The sequence below is a fragment of the Thermobia domestica genome, chromosome 7 (genome assembly GCF_964235325.1).
Source record: "Thermobia domestica chromosome 7, izTheDome1.hap1.1, whole genome shotgun sequence".
Classification (NCBI taxonomy): domain Eukaryota; kingdom Metazoa; phylum Arthropoda; class Insecta; order Zygentoma; family Lepismatidae; genus Thermobia; species Thermobia domestica.
This window is the reverse complement of record NC_137460.1, coordinates 60875592-60893966: the sequence shown is the minus strand read 5'-3', so window position 1 is coordinate 60893966 and position 18375 is coordinate 60875592. Positions and strand designations below refer to the sequence as shown.

The following is an 18375-nucleotide window of genomic DNA, read 5'->3' as shown; positions in this document are numbered from 1 at the left end:
CAAAAATTTACCATTCTTCCCCAAAATTTAAAATTTTTCTTCCCAAATTTACAATTCTTTCCCAAAATTTAACATTTTTCTCCCCAAATTTACCATTCTCCAATCAAATTTACTATTCTTCCCCAAAATTTAACAAATTTCTCCCCAAATTTACTATTCTCCCTCAAAATGTAACATTTTTCTCCCTAGATTTACCATTCTCCCTCAAACGTTTACCATTTATCCCCAAAATGTTACAGTTTGCTCCCTAAATTTACCATTCTTCCCGAAACTTACCATTCGCTTTTTTGAATCATTTTCACTGAAAAGTGATTATCGTCCCAAATAATCCCATGGGGGGGGGGGGGCAACTACCCTATAAAATTCGCCTGTGAATACCCCTCCTGCCTTAGGTGACTCGGGATTTTGGAAGCAAGAACTGGAGGACCTTTCATCTGGTTGACAATGACCAATGTCAAAAAAAACAGTACTGAACGGCATGATCTATTTCTGGAACTAAAGAATGGTATTTTGACTAGTTTTGAAAGGAATAACCACATTCTTAACAGTTTGACGAATAGTGGATGACGTTTGATGGCACGTGATTCATTCCATCGAAAGGAAAATCAGTGAAACGTTCTCGCTGCTCCACTGTTGTTTTTCCTTCCCCTTTGAGTGTGTGAGTCGTGCAAGACTGGAGTATCGTCTGCGAAGCGCGCGCGTGTAGATCAACAATCAGTTCAGTTGCGAAGAGCAAAAGCGTGTATCGAAAAAGCAAAGAGTTGAGTAAAAGTGTTGTTTGGTCTGGTGCGTGTTTGCTTGAATGGTGTGCGTCGAAGGAAGCTGAAGCTGGTCACAATAATGAAGTCGTCGCAATGCGCAACAAAAGCCCTCGTCGTGCTTTTATTATTTTGTCATCTCGCTGATGTAACTATCGCGGATATAGGACGGCCTAGAAACAGCGATGATGGTAACACTTTGGAAGATGTACTTGATATTTATAATCCGTATCGATTAATTCATAAATTTAAAATTCCTCGCCCCATAAACAATCTTTCCGGAGACTGTTACAGTGGTATGATGAAATTCTTGCAAGGGGTACAAGAAAGCAAAAGTTGGGCCTTGAAAAGTAAGTACAATAACCTTCGTCTTAATATATCAATCAAAATAAATTTCCTTTGTTAATTACACAGTTTATTTGTTTCAGCTGTCATCTATGGTAATCTTGAGTCTAGATTTTTCTTTCGTTCATATTTAGCTCCCTTTGTCCCCGTCAAATCTATGTGACAGGTGGTGAGTTCACAGCTCCAATTGAAATCGTATTTTCACCGAGAATCGAATTTTTGCCTCTTTCTAAAATGGCAGGAACGCTACCATTTAGTTACGAAGAGCTGTTACAATAGTAGTGGCTCAATGTCAGCACTTTTTATTCAAAGTCTGGGTCAATACCTCTTTGCAATCAAGTGGTAACGTGCATGTTTTAGTCTGTGTTATCCTGTGTTCGATTCCTGGTGGAATGTTTGCCTCGTATACAAATTTGACCAACAGGGTTGCCCACGAGATGAAACGAGACTATTTTCGCGACTAGTTAGTAGAGACGTGAAGAGTCAATAATGTTACCTACCAGAGAAGTTATGTGAGACGAGAAAGAGGTCTTCCAATTGAAAAGATACACTTTTCGAGACGAAAAACACTTTGATGACACATTTTTTGAGACGAGACTGTACCCAAATTGCTTCTGGTGGGCAACACTCGATCAGTTTTCTTAAAATAGAAACAGATACACTTTCCGAGACAGGATATCACTTTAACCAGAGGAAAAAGTGAGGGGAAACGAAGTTCAAAAAACTTATCTATGGCGTTCCTCCACTTCCTTAATTACAATGGGCAAAGATAGGCACGGGGGACAGCGTGATGACATACGTCCCCACACCTTTTTTGGATTCACTTTTACCCCTGACTTTAATGACATCTTTCCGCGACGAGACAATCTCAATTTGTGGCTCGGGAGCAACTTTAGCGAATAACGGTTTGGATTCAGGAGGGCATCCGGAATTTTCTTTAGGGAAAGGTCCAATACTACAAGCCACTAGGTCTATATAGTATTGAACGGTCATTATTTTGTACCCGATAAGTAATTGTAAAATACTTGCACCTATATTTTCAGGGGGGAGAATAATAGAACTATATTGTTTTTATAAGAGAGAGAGTACAAATGAAATGTAACATCAAATGTTTAAGCTACATCAATCATTTACTTATTAAACAAGTATAGTTTTATTAAGAAAGCGTGTATAGATGTATCAGCAAGGGCGGATCCAAGGGGGGCTACGGGGCTATAGCCCCCCTCCCCCATTGACGCTCAGGTTTACACTGGATAAAATGGGCTTCAATTCTGCTTTACACTGGATAAAACGGCAAATTATGGTTTAGCCCCTCCCTTGATCATATCCTGGATCCGCCACTGGTTGAGTTTAGAAATTTTGGAAGAATCTGGACCCAATGGAACCCTCGTAGGTGCGTCCCTGCTTGAATTACACTTTGAACAATAGATCCCTCCTCACATAGCTTGGGTACTGAAAAGAGAAGTAGAATTTTCCGATCAATCTATTGAAGTTTGGGTAGTGAATTTCTTATCTCAAGTTATCTTGTGTACATTTTATGGTGACCAATATCGTCTACAAGAGCATCTTCAACTTTTAATTACTCATCTCAGCACTACTTAGTATCATCTCCCATAGCTATTTTTCAAATATATTTAAGTTGGTTTGTTTCAGATTTATCTAAAGTAACAGCGAGATTAGACTCTCAGTGAGAATCGAACTCAAGTCCATATAAATCAAATTAAAACGAGCTAACGATTCATCTCTTCACAAAATCATCTACTTTTTTTAAATGTATTTATTGCCCAGAAAAGCATCCTCCTTTGACCGTTAATGAGGGATACACACTCGTTTGGTCAGTTACGATATAAAGTAGAAGCCTTATAATTCCAAAAAATACGGTACGCTAACGCAGTGATGATTTCAGATTTTTCTCAAGAAATAATGTTGATTGCTTTGGATTTTAGTTTAGTATCTCGTTCAGCAGCGAGGCTATATAAAACGTGGACCTAGAGTTTAACGTGGGATTTGAACGAACATGAGCTCCACCAGGAACCGAAGCCAGGTCCCCCCCGACAAAGGTGCGTACTCTATCCACATAGCCAAGATGGAGCTCAAGAGTTTTTGAATAGAGGGGGATGAAAAGTAGCACTGCAAAAATACTTAGCACCCATGTTGAGTACAATCAGAAAAAAAATACCCCAGGAGGAATTTCGTATATCGGGTGTGGGGAGGGGCACACCCTGAGGTCGTCGCTTTGCTAAGTTATAATCCACTCGATGGATAAGTAAATAATAATAATTTTTTGTTATGTATATATATAAGATTTTTCAATGGATTTACTTTTCATATTAATTTATTCTGTTCCATTTATTTTCAAATAGTGAACATAAAACGCAACAGACAATATCAGCTGATACAATTTACTGTGCTGTTTGGTTGGTTTGGAGTTTAGCGTTCTTCGGAATCGAACCCGGGATTCCATGCAGCAAAGGCGTGTACTGCACACGAGTCACTAGATCAAGCAGAGATGACATACTTTGCTCTGCGAAATAATCATTACGTTTGACTAAATGATATATTACGTTTCGTATGTAGAGTTCTTATAGGGTCACGGTAGTTCAGTGATATAGTGCGAAAGGTATAACGTCGTTGGTTTCCCGCGAAAAGTTGTAAATATGAGCTCATTCATTCATTCAGTGCTAGGGAGGGGGAGAAAGAGGTAATCAACTTGGATCATTGGTCAAAATATTGCCGTTTGCCCTGTATGTTGCAATGGGTATCAGAGAACCTGTTATAATTAAGAAGATACGTTATAGCAAAATTCATAAGTCCATTTATAGCCCCAAGCTCATCCGAATTTCATCAAAATAGTCTCAAGCGTTTGTGCACGTAAAACCAGCATTTGTGCATGAAGCAATCTTAAGGTGTTCAAAAATTAACTTGGAGGGAACGAGACAAGTATTAATCGTCTCGAGAGAAGACAACGGAAGACCCACTTCCGGTGAAATTAAGTTATTACGTGGAATGAGTTGGCATCGGACGACAGAACAGTATGTAGGTACTGCAATTTCGGAAAGGTACCTGCATATTGCAGGAGAAGCTTGTTTGGTAGGTCTATGTGCCATTGCATTGCCTTGCATTGCATGGGAATGTTGAATTTATTTATTTATTTTTTTTCCAGTTTACTTTAAGTTAGAAAATGTCACATACCACATTGTGTATCTCCCGAACCGCTCAATTATTATCCTTCTCATTTCGTTTCGAATTATAAATGCGATGGGTCAGTGGTAGATTGTTCACCTCTGGTGTACTGGGTCCCTGTTCTATCCCAGCTCGCGCCAGGTAAGCTTGGTAGTGAACAAACACTGTGTGCATGGGTTTTGAAATGAAAATTAAATATTTCAGTTTAATGAAATGAAAATGAAATGAAATCTTTGTTTTACGTCCCACGATTATGCCGGTTAGGCTAAAGGAGACGGTGATGATGAGAGATGAGTGAAATGGTGGAATGAAGAAAGTGGGAGAACCCCGAGGAAATCCACGAGCGCGGTGTTTGTCCACCACAAAATCCACACGGCGCGAGCTGGGATCGAACCAGGAACCCCAAGCACCGGAGATGAACGCTCTACCACTGAGCTACCGCCCCCCATATTTCAGTTTAATGTACCACGATTATGCCCTTTAGCAGGCGCGGATCCAAGAGGGTGTGGCTATAGGTACTATATCCCCCCCCTTGACGCTCAGGTATACACTGGATAAAATGGGCTTCAATCCTGCTTTACACTGGATAAAGCTGCAAACTATGGTTTAGCCCTCCCTTAATCATATCCTGGATCCGCCACTGCCCTTTAGGCTAAAACAGACGACGATTAAGGCAAGTGGAAGATGATGATGTAAGAATTGGTGGAGTGAGAAAGTGGGAGGAAACGGGAGTATCCTGAGAAAACTCACGGACACGGTGTTGTCTACCACAAACTTACTTATCCGGGATCGAACCAGGGACCTTACGCACTAGAGGTAAACGCTCTACCACTGAGCCACCGTGCACCCCTACGTGAGTTTTCTCGGGTTCTACCGTTTCCTCCCAATTATTTCATTCCACCATTTCATAAATTTGTCATCATCATCATCGTCTCCTTTAGCCTACAAAACATAATCAATGGACATAAAACTGAAATATTTAATTTCATTTTGGAATTAAAAAATGTACTTTCCGTCTCCCCCTTTCGATCTGAGACAAAGAATCTCGTCTCGTGTGCAAAACCCTGATTATCATGGGTAGTTTTCGAGAAAATAAGGAGAAATGGATTTTCATGGCGCTAAACTGTAATTCGTTCGTTGCCAATAATAATAATTTATGATTTTTTTTTCTGTGGCAACTGATTATAGTACGATATAGTTGTCGTATATTTATGTACTCTATATGCAAAAAGTATGCACCGTTAATTAGCATATTGTGGCTATTAGATATAGCTCATCTTCTCATAACGGTGATACACAGGCACTCTTAACAGTGGTACATAAAGTAATTTGATTTGATTTAATTTGAACTTGAGTTTAGCGGGAGGGATGGAGGCATAGTGGTTGAGCACTTACTTCAGGTTGTGGAGACCCTTGTTCAATCCCCAGCCAAGTATATTTGAGGTGGACAACATCGGGTGGGTTTTCTCGGGGTACTTCCGTCTCCTCTTACATTCTCATTCTACCGATCCTTCCATCATCATTCACTTGCCAAATCATCTGTCTTCCTTAGCGTAACAGGGATAATCGTGGTATGTTAAATTGAAAGAACAACCAATAGCCTATTGTTTTGTATTTAACATCCCTTTCAGCAGCGAAACTATGAGACGTGAACCTACTATAGCTTAACGTGGGATCTGAATTGCATGAGCTCCCACCACCGGAAATCTAATGCGGATCTCCCATTCCAAAGACGCTCCAAATGTGGAAGGAAAAAGGAAAGGTGTTGAAGGATGCTACAGTTTTTTTTGGGGGGAAAGGGAGGCTCAGGCCCGCCTTTCAGATCCGGCATCTGAAACTTTTGATCGGAACGGGTTATCATCATTGCCATTTAATTGTTTTCTTATCTTTATTGGATATCCATGTTTGAAAGAAAAAAGGTGAAAAGGAAAAGGGAAAAAGAAAAGAACAAAAGAACCACAGTACAAGAACAAAACAAACAAAGAAAAACGAAAAAAGAAACAAGAATGAACTATGAAAAAATTAACAACAATTTTCTTGCGAAATGCTACTCAGCTTAACTCTATCTGCACCTATTCTGAACTATACTACTTAGTATTTCAATTCCCAATCCAACAACTATAATAGTATGAAATACGATATAAAATACTTAAATAATACATCCTATCGTTATTAATTCTTATCTACTTATCTATCTATATTATCTAACTAATCTACTGTTCTATTTTATTATTATTTGTTTATTTTTATATATTATTTCCCTATAGTTCCTAACCATTTAATCCCTAGTGATTGATTTCTTTTCTTAATTATTAAGATCTTTTTTTTTTTAGATTGTAGTCTTAATTATTATGTTTTTTAGTTACCTACGGCCGTATTCAGAGTCGTTCTGACGCGTGACTAGCGCTATACTAAAGAATTCGACTAACATACGTTTCATGCAGTAGTCAGACCCTTAGTATGACGCTAATAACACGTAAAAATCGAATACGGGCCCTAGTTTCTAATTTTTATTTGTTTAATTGTAATTATGGTTTCCGCATTCTTATTTAATGGTTTACTATATTATTTATTATCATATACGTTTATTAGTTAGGCTACAATTTATCCTACAGTTGTTAGATGTTATCAAAACAGAGAAATCATGTATAAAGACGAAGAGGTTAGCTGAAGACCATGGAGTATGGAAGGTTCTCAGTTACGGCAAGTGACCTGCCAATAATGGCAGAATACCTATGACCAGTGGCGGATCCAAGGGGGGCTAAGGGGCTATAGCCCCCCTTGATGCTCAGGTATACACTGGATAAAATGGGATTCAATCCTGCTTTACACTGGATAAAAACTACAAATTATGGTTTAGCCCCTCCCTTGATCATATCCTGGATCCGCCACTGCCTATGACGAAGATGATACATACATTTCCTTTATATAGTTTTGTTTGTTGAAGAGAGCCGTGTTGGAGTTTGTTCTTACTTTTGACATACGAATATGCGTCATGTGTTATTATTTATTATCTAAGACAAAGCTTTTTTTAAAAAAAAAGGTTTGAATCTGATGACCTACTGACAACAAAAACAGTGCACAACATACGTATACTGTATAAGTATAAACTGAAATGTTCTACATCGATAGATACATGTATCAACCAAACGGAGAAATACTGAAAAGAATACTGTAGAACGCTCAAAAAAATCTATGCCCCTAATAAAGCCTTTATTACAAAATGGTTATCTTTGTGCAGCAGCAATGATATATGAAATGATTTGTGCACTGATGGCGTACTTGTATATAAAACGATCTCTGTTCACCACTGACGATATATAAGACTATCTCTATTCAGTACCGATGATATTTGAAACGATCTCTATTCAGCACCAATGACATATATGAAAAGTTATCTGCACAGCACCGATGATATATAAAACGATATCTGTTCAGCAACAATGGTATATGAAACGATATCTGCTCGACCCCGATGATATACGAAACAATGTCTATTCAGCACCGATGATATATGAAACGATACCAGTTCAGCACCCATGAAATATGAAATGATATCTGGTTGGCACCGATGATAAGTGAAACGATCTCTGTTCAGCATCGATGATATATGAAACGATATCTACTCGGCATTGATAATATATGAAACGATCTCTATTCAGCACTGGTGTTATATAAGAAGATCTATGTTCAGCATCGATGATATATGAAATGATCTCTGTTCAGTATCGTTGATATATGTGAAATTACATGTAGTCAGCACCGCACCAATGTGAAACGATCTCTGTTGATTATCGATGATATATTAAACGTGAAACTAAAACTTGACGTAGAACCCAAACAACATAAACTGTCACCAGCAGTCGAGACCAGCTTTCTCACATTAAAAGTAAAATCGTTAACATTTACCAACAATAACGCTCTTTCTAATATTCCGGAATGTCCAAAATTGTCAATAGAAGTACCGAAATTTGCGCAATAGCAAAGTCTGTCATTGTGGTTAAATTTAAGCCTAGAAAACAAAAAAAGCTCATCAATAGACAGTTTTTAAAAAATGCGTAATTGATGTTTCAATGTCTACAGTTTTGGATTCAAAGCAACAAAAGAGTATCAAACTTCCATTTGACACACTCATTTGACACACTTGTGCATGTCAGTTAATTCACTTATAGATTAAAACAGCCCTTTCAGCAAAATTTAATTCCAGTAACAGTTTTCCGCGGTAAAATAATAAAAAAATAAACTGCTAAAGGTAGTAAAGAAGATCACTACAGATAGATTCCATACGTAGGATATTCGGATGGACTTTTTGCAGTAAGAAAAGCTGCATATACTTTCCTTATAGGCAACCAACATTTCTTTGTTACTGTACAGGTTGCATAGAAGCTAGGAAATGTATATTTTAGAGGCGATATGGATAACCATCGTTAAAGTAACCGTCACTCCTGAAAATGTTAACGAATTGACTCCATTAATAAACTTGGCTTAGATAATCGCTCTAGCAGTCTATTGAAAAGAAAAAAAATTCAAAAGTTAACTTTCGTTGAGGAATAACCATGTAGAGTAACGGATGGACGTACTTACTAACATTACAATCTTATAAGCCCCCCCCCTAGCGTGATCCTAATAATGGCACAGGAATGTATACAGTAAACCTGTCTATGCGGGCCGTTATAGTTAAAAAGAATAATGACACAGAAATGTATACAGTAAAACCTGTCTATGTGGGCCACTATAGGTTAAAGAAAATAATGATACAGAAATGTATACAGTAAAACCTGTCTGTGTCGGCCACTAGTCATAAAGTAGCTAATTTAGGATAGAACAAAATCTGTGTAGTACCCTTTCGAGACAAAGTGAGTATGCACGTCCTTTCCGTACGTGTGACCCTGTTTTGGATTCCCGGTAAAGATATTTTCCTAGGATATAAATCCAATAGTAATTCGATCCTACTTTATTAAGCAGTAGGTCCTTTCTCATATATACAGGTCCTTTCTCCTTCCACGAAAATATCTCGAAAACAGTTTAACATAAATGAACTGAACAAAAGTTCAAATAGGAAATACCATGCGGCAAATCGAATGGTAATGTCACGGTGCCCCTAGGCAGGCATGTGATGGCAATGGCGACCAAAGTAGCAATTTGAGTTTTTTCTATCGTATTCCCGAACTCAAAGAATGATCCTCTTTTTATTTTACACAATTATTGTAGAAGGATTGGAGTACGTACTTACAAATTTGTTTCAATATATTTTGCAAATGAAACTACGTAATAACCCATTTTTCTTAGGTGATCGTCATTACCCACCTCTCCCCTCATAATAATAATAATAATAATAATAATAATAATAATAATAATAATAATAATAATAATAATAATAATAATAATAATAAGTATTATTATTATTATTATTATTATTATTATTATTATTATTATTATTATTATTATTATTATTATTATTATTATTATTATTATTGAACTTGTAGTTATTTTTATATGTGTTATAAATATTAAGATGACCAGAATGAACGTACTGTATCTTATTGTCACCTAATAAAAATATCTGGTAATTCCAATCAACACCTTCAAAATGCTTCACGACCTGTTTTTATTAGCCTCGAGTTAAATATAGTTAAAAATAAACCACCCCGCTACTTTATATTTCGTAATCTAGTACTATGAAACAGGAGTCTTCTTCGCGTTGCCTTTCCTGTATAACCCAATAACAATATTTTATATCTAAAACTATTTGGTACGGTAAACAGATGAGTTCCGTTCCTTTCATAAAGTGTTCAAAATATATCATTATTTCCAGTGGCGTACAGAAAGAGGGGAGGGTTTCGAGTTTATATTCTTTCTTCAACAAGATATTATGAGGGAAAAAATCATATTCCTCACATTAAGATGTAGACTATATACAAAAATATTGGAACAATATGAATTTTGGGGATTGGAAACTCCTACTACTTGTTAAAATTCTGTGTACGCAACTGATTAATCCTCATTTAAATCTATGTAGTATAGCTTCACGTGACGTGAGTGAAACTAAATAAACTCTGCTAAAGGCAGTAAAGACGTCTTACGAAATTTACATATATGAGATATAGATATTCTTCTTGAAAGTCGCCGTTACCCGTTAAGATATTAACGGATTGATTCAATTAACGAATTCGGTCGAGATAATCGCTCTAGCTATCTATTGCAAAAAAAATCGCTTTCGTTCAACAGTTATTGTGTGTAGTAACGGAGGTACGTAGTACGATTATAATGTTATAAGGCCCGCTAGTATGTTCCTAATAACGTTGTACGTACTAGCTTTACTGGTGGTTGAACGAATGTGGCTACTTTATTAAATGTTATAGTCATGTTAAGAAAGTATTTCTTTCTTTTTACTAGGCCTCTTGTTCACACTTTTTAATACGTTTTACGTGTAACCAGAGGCGTCATTTCAGACTTCGCTTGAGAGGGGGGGGGTGCAAGAGTACCACCGACATAAGGCTTTCATGTTTTGTACTAGTGTATTAGTAGACAATCGATTAACGTATGTGTATTCCTCAAACTCTTGGGGGGAAATTGCCCCCTCCTGCCCGCCCTAAATGTCGCCCCTGCGTGTAACAGTTATGTTTGCAAAAGTGCACCGGCTAAGTCTTTTCTGTCTTCCCTTGTTAAATTGTTTAAAAGATGACATTCCCCTATTTTAATAAAACGCTTTGTTTAACATGTCCATTCTTGATACGAGAAGAATAAGGTTTAATAAAGAAAAAAAACGAAAATTTTAGTATTGTAGAAATTGTCATCTTTTCCAACTTTTAAATAACAATTTTTATACCGAATTTTACATCTCCGATTTAAGCAAATACTCACATTCATCACTTTTCGAATAAGGAAAAGAAATGAAATCTTTGAGTTTTACGCCCCACAGTTATGCCCGTTAGGCTAAAGGAGACGGTGATGATGAGTAATGAATGATATGGTGGAATGAAGAAAATGAGAGGAAACGGAAGAACCCCGGGAAAACCAACGCACACGGTGTTTGTCCACCACAAAGTTCACTTGGCGGGAGCTGGGATCGAACCCGGGACACCAAGCACCAGAGGTGAGCGCTCTACCACTGAGCCACCGCGGCCCCCGAATAACAAAAAGGAAAGTTTCAGTATTCTCTCTCTCTCTCTCTCTCTCTCTCTCTCTCTCTCCCTCTCTCTCTCTCTCTCTATATATATATATATATATATATAACTAGCCTTCGGCTAACTAGGAAGTTCACCCCTATTTCAGCCTTTGAAAAGTCTAAATACCAAATTTCTTTTGCTCCAGCCATAAGGGATTTCGAGGTATAGTGCCTCTTATTATTTTATAAGCCATTACATCTCATTTCTAGTACATAGAAATCAAATATGTAATATTGTATAAAATCTAATAGAAGTTGACGAAGTGGTTGAAATACTGAGTTGCCTCAACTTCGAAATTCCCTCCAGTGTGACTGAATCAAGTGTTTCGTATGAAGACGACGAATCTCATGAACATACAACGATTGACCTGCTCCATATTGGTAGACTTTACATAAATTTAATTAGCATTTTGTTCCTATATCTTGTAAGCACGTAGACTAACAAAAAAAATAAAGATCAATATTTATTGATAGTATATTGAAGGCAGCAATTAGAATTCAATATCTAGTAACATTGAGAACAAGCAGAAAATTAAACAATTTATGTTATAGACATTTTGAAGAAGCAAGCATTTAAGTATACCCCTGTTGTAAAGAGGTCCTAATTAGAAACCATTATTCAGGATCTTATTAGTCAGCTTAGATTGAAAATTAATTTTTGTAGACGTAAGAAATTATTCATTGAATATAGATTTAAAGATCTCGATGTAGTGTTAATATATAAAACAGTATTTATAACGTTCATCTTCTGCTACAAGATTTAAGAAAGATAACATGGTCGAGGGTGTCTGAAAAAAGAACTTTTTTTTCCCCAATGAACAAGGGGGTTAATAAGAGAAGCCGACTAGACTAAAATATGCCGAATAGCTTTAAGGCAAGGAGGAGGAAGAAAGAATGAAAGAAAATTGGATGGAAAATGAATGAAAATTTTCTTAAGAGGGTGAGGAACACTTATAACCTGAAAGCTTACGTGACTACACGAAGATGAAATCAGAGGATAGGAATTTTTTTATGGGGGAAACCGCCGATTGGGCTGACCAGCACTGCCAACTTAATCTGGCTTTAAACCATTTGGGGTGTTTTCAGCTTCAGAAATACAGACATCATCACCAAATCTCATTCAAGATACTTTATCCTCATTTCCGTTTTTGCACTTTCCCTTAGATAAATAATTAACATTTTTGCCCGTCGTGCGACAGACTGTGGTTCAACTCCACTTAGTGTTACCCATGAGATGAGAAATGCTCGTGCCGTCTTCAAAATGAGATGAAAGATTTCTTGTCCTGTCTCATAAATTAGACCCGAAGTTTATAGTGCAGTCTTGAAAATGAGATGAGACATTTTTCCTGCTGTCTGCAAAATGAGACGAGAAATTTCTCGTACAGTCTTGAAAATGAGACGAGGAATTTCTCGTACAGTCTTGAAAATGAGACGAGAAATTTCTCGTACAGTCTTGAAAATGATACGAGAAATTTCTCGTACAGTCTTGAAAATGAGACGAAGAATTTCTCGTACAGTCTTGAAAATGATACGAGAAATTTCTCGTACAGTCTTGAAAATGAGACGAGGAATTTCTCGTACAGTCTTGAAAATGATACGAGAAATTTCTCGTACAGTCTTGAAAATGATACGAGAAATTTCTCGTACAATCTTGAAAATGAGACGAGGAATTTCTCGTAGTCTTGAAAATGAGACGAGAAATTTCTCGTACAGTCTTGAAAATGAGACGAGAAATTACTCGTTTGTGTCTCGAAAATGAGACGGGAAATTACTCGTGCTTGTCTCGGAAATGAGACGAGAACTTTCTCGCTTCGTCTCGTCACGAAAACGAAACGAAATGTACCTTTTTTTAAATTTGAAACGAGATCGTGAGCAACACTAGTTCACCCAAGTCTTTGATACCAAAACACTGTTTTAATGTTTATAGTATAAGAAATTTAAATTGATAAAGTAGTATAAATTGATAGCATGAAAATAATTAAGAGCATTTATCAACGTTTAAATATACTCCAATAATAAATATTTTTTAAATGCTGCTATGGCCAACTAACTATAATCTAACTTAAACTTTTACCGAGTCTAGAATATTTTATTTGATTTCTTTTTCTTTTTTTCTTTTTTTTTTAAAATTTCCATCCATCAAACATGGTACGTAAGTTACATGTCGATATCCTAAACCTATTGCTTTGGGTTGCCTTCCTTCTTCCAGCGATGTTTCCTACACTGTTACGCTCTCTCTCGTACAATAGTCCTTCCCAAGACATTCTCTCTCGGAGATCTGGATCAGTAGATAAATTTTACGTCTGGAACTATATTTCGACCTGCAAAAAAACTGAGTACTGTGTGCCCATGACTATCTTTGTCTCCGTAACTCGGTGAAGCCGAAAAACAAGACAACATTGCTATCATTCTCCCGAAGCTAAGTTAAAATTGCTATCACAATGGCACGTCATTTAGTAAGTTGTGTCGTAGTGTATGTCTTTCACCATTTGATTTTGCCCCTTGACAAAGTTTTCTGGACAAAATTCAATCTACTGCTGGGAACATAAGTATTGTAACCCTACCCAATGAGACGAGACGAGGCATAGGTTTTCCAATAGATACATTGATACACTTTTCGAGGCGATATATAAATATCACAACACCCGTTTTACTTTTGAAACGGGACAACTCTTGAAAATGAAATGAAATGAAATTTCTATTTTTATGTCTCATTTAAGCTAAAGGAGAAGGACGATTATTAATAGTCAATGATTATGAAATGTTTGGGGGAATGATAAGATGAGAGGAAACGCGAGAAAATCTCGAGAGAGAATCCAAGGGCACGATGATGATGTCCATCACAAGCTCACTTTTACCTGGGATCAGGATTAGGAATTAGGAATTAGATTTCTGGGCGTTTGGCATCTATGACTATACTTTAGTCTGCAAAAATGTCTTGAGCTGTGGCAAAAAATGCGAACTAACGCTCACACCCTCGACGCACTCAAAGTTGAGCCAATAAGGGTTCATCTGTTGCTAGTGAGAGAGCTTTGGCGAAAGGGAGTGGAATTCCTTCAGCCGATTGCAGCGCCTGAAATGGAAGACTAGGTGTCAAGTCAATGCGGTATATATTTAAGCACTCCACGTATGAGGGATGACGTCCCTTGACATTAGAGATCTGCATGGGTCGGAATTTTTAGCCCGGGCTCGGCAAGGCCCTTCGATTTATAATGTGAGCCCCGACCCGAGTCCGAAATAGGTTTCAGCCTTTAGACCCGTGCCCGGCCCGAGATCGTGTGATAATCAAATGAGCCCGAATTACAGAAACTTAATAGTTAACGCAAATTTGAATTTTTATTTATAACAATTAGAGGTTTAATTTTGGAGTTTAAAAGCTTACATGATTCAGAGAGAATAACGAAATAAAGATTATCGTTTACACATACTAACTATATGAATTCTCTACAATAAATGGTCATTTATATAAATTCCGTCTCCCTTAGCCTCAGTGCATAATCGTGGGACGTTAAACTAAATATTTCATTTCATTTATACAAATTCTCATGAAGTTGAAACATGAATACTCCAATATATTTTTTTTTAATGTCAATATGTGTATACTCTTATGCAAATGGATGATGTACTGACCTAACTCAGATAGTCCTCAAAGCAACCATTGTCAATTGCTGTGAAGAAAAAGAATGGAGTTCGTTCCTCTAGTCGCTACCTTAACTAAAATTTTGAGGAATGGTTATTCTGGCAACACTGTAATTTCTATGGATGACAACACTGAACATTCTTCAGGTTCATATTTTATGTTCTAGAATAACATTATCTATGATTGTGGTAAGTTGCATTTCATTATCTTTTTTTCACTTATGAATAAACAAGCAAAAGAAAAATGGTAAATTTTGTATTATTTTTAATAAGGCAGGCTCTTAAATCCAAATTAAAAAAGTCATTACTTGTGATCGTCATTAGTGATTTTCCCCAATAGAGAACAATATTAAAACCTGAAGTAGAAGTAAATCTACCACTTCTGATTTTAGTAGACAATTGTGGGTGAAGCTATAGTGTATTTTCTTCAGATGATGGATTGATTTACATAAGCTGCTTGTCACTACATCTTATAATCATATTTCTTCTTTTGGCTACCAACGTTGAAACCGGAACTTGTTAACTTCTACCTCTTCCGGTTTGAATACAAGGTTAACGGTAGAAATGGAACATATTTTTGGCACGCTGATTAGATTCCAGAACACCGCTTGTCGCTATCTCTCACCGTTTTTGTTTCATGATTCGAAACAGGAAGTAGAAATACATTTCTTCCACTTCTGGTTTTAGTAGAGAGGTCGCGTACAGACAGTATCTTCTCTTTAGACCTGAATCGATTCAAGAAAAAACATGTTTCTTCCTATCTATTACGATATTTGTTCTATGGCGATCAACGTTAAAACCGAAAATGAATTTCTACCACATCCGGTTTGAATAGTGGGTTACTTGAGAAAATGAAACCTATTCTTGAAATACTGAATAGATTCCAAAACACCACATGTTGCTATCTGTTCCTGTTTTAATTCTACGACGATCACCGTTGAAACCAGAAGTTGTTAGTTTCTACTTCTTCCCGTTGAAATAGAGGATTAGCTGAGAAAATGAATCTTATTCTTGATACGCTGAATAGATTCCAAAAGACCGCTTGTTGCTATCTGTTCCCATTTTAGTTCTATGGTGATCATCGTTGAAACCGGAAGTTGTTAGTTTCTTCCACTTCCGGTTACAATAGAGGATTAACGTAGTAAATGATACTAATTGTTGGGATCCTGAATCCATTCCAAGAAATCTCTTTCGCTATATGGTACTATATTTGCTTTATAGAGACCGGAAGTAGTAGTAATTCTATATCACTTCCGCTTTTAGTAGAGAGATGCGGCTGAAGCTGGTATCTTCTCTCAGACGTTCGATCGAATCCAAATATTTTTTTAAAAAAATAACACTTGCCGTTACCATTTGTGCTCTTTGGTGACCAATGTTTAAACCAGAAACGGTTGATTTCTACCATATCCGGTTTCAATAGAAGTTGCCGGAGGATATGAAATCTATTCTTGGGATGCTGAATTGACTGCGAACCAACAGCTTCTCAATATATCTTACCAAGGAGCCCATGTTGTGGTTTCCAAGGGGGTACCAAGGGCGCCCATGTTGTGGTTTCCAAGGGGGGCAAGTACAAGTGACGTTTCAAATATAGTTTCAAATTTTGCTGTAACTAATGTAAAAATTCTATTGGGTTTTCGATATTCCCAAGTACAATTTCCTCTTAGGGGGGCAAGCGCCCCACCTTGCGCCCCCTGATGGGCGCCCTTGTATCTTACCATTTATGCTTGGATACTTGTCGACAGATGGGCGGACATACCCCTTATATAAGATTTTCCTTACTTTATGCATACCATAGTTTGGAAATCTAATAATAATATTTTCCTAACTGAAGTAAAAGGGTGGAAATTTTGAAATCAAATATTTTTTGCTAAAAAAAAAGAAAAAAGAGAGAGAAACATGCTGGAAAAAATGAAAGTGAGAATATATCTTAATCCGGTTAACATTCTTCTTGTTAGATGTTATGAGAACTACAAGTGAAATGCTACGTATTATGGCAGTTTTTTTTCTTCTTATAACAGCAAGTGATGAACATGGATGAAAGTGAAAATAAAAGGAAAACAAACTTGGTTATCATAGTTTTATTACAAGTAATTTTAAAATTTAATTATTTTTTCCCAAGGTACAAAGTATTGATGTAATTCTTTGTTATATCACATCTTCATGAGAAAGAAAGAAAGAAAGCGAAAAAAATATGGAATGTAATAAATTATTCATTAATTGACAATGTTGACAATAAATGCGAACTTTTAGAGCTAATATCTGAAATATCGAGGAGCTTTGCTTATTGATAGACGCTGAGCCACATAAACTTAATAAACGTATTTTTACTTTGCAGTGAACGATAGAAGAAGAAGAAAAAAGATATTTATCGTAAGAAAAATCTGATTCGAGATTTCTACACCTTTCATGCAGAGATGGTGTGCGTCAATGAAAACTGAAATACCATGACCTACCACCCACCGTGACCTACTCCTGAGATTCAATTTTTCGCAAAAAAAAAAAAAAAAAAAAAAAAAAAAAAAAAAAAGGACCCCCTCACTTCCTAATTAAGATATGTATTATAATGAAAGCAACATAATAGCTTCCCAATTGAGATTGGGGCTATAACTATATACCAAATGTCATCTTATTTGGCTTTGACATTTTTGTCCGTGATGGTCACACACACATAGTTATATTCATTTTTATATTATATAATAATTCATATATTAGAGGTGACTCAAAAGTATTTTTTTTTTTCAGTAGTCAGCTTCTCATAAAACGCACGGGCTGTGTCTCTAAAGCCAAGTAATAAGTCCTATTCCAATTATTACAATTACAAATATTAATATCCAAAAGTGCTTGAAGTTCTTTTTTTCACTCATCTCATGTAAGTAAATAAAAACAAATGAAAAAGAAAGAAAAATGGAAGCCTTGAAAGTAAAACGTAGACAAATCCACGAGTGTTCAGAAGATGCTGTCTACAATGCATTGAGGAGTACGTACAATGCACTGAATCGTAGTGGGTCAGAGTTGGTCACAGTGGGTGTTGAACCAAGAGCTATTCACAAATCTTGACCCACGATCCACTGACCAACTCCATCTCTACTTTCATGTTCACTATACGCGCTGTAAAATTTAGTTTGAATGTCCGTCAGTTAGTACGTTGTGTGTTGATAAGCTTAGAGACCATATCGCTCAACATTTCCATACCAATTTTTAACTTAGATTTTTTTTATAAAATTCTCCAGAGGATGTTTTCGAATTTTTTACTGTTAGGCGAAAATCGAAAATTGCATTTTT

The 18375-nt window shown here is 36.6% G+C and overlaps 1 protein-coding gene across 1 annotated transcript in view; it reads left to right on the top strand.

Annotated features, from left to right (window-relative positions):
• The first annotated feature begins 598 nt into the window (after window positions 1-598).
• The window catches only part of LOC145690154 (nose resistant to fluoxetine protein 6), a 150480-nt gene continuing 132703 nt past the window's right edge, over window positions 599-18375 (top strand). The window contains exon 1 of the mRNA XM_081764764.1: window positions 599-1108. Within this exon, the coding sequence (XP_081620890.1) occupies window positions 841-1108 (268 nt within the window). The 5' untranslated portion in view covers window positions 599-840. The remainder of the gene's footprint in view (window positions 1109-18375) is intronic.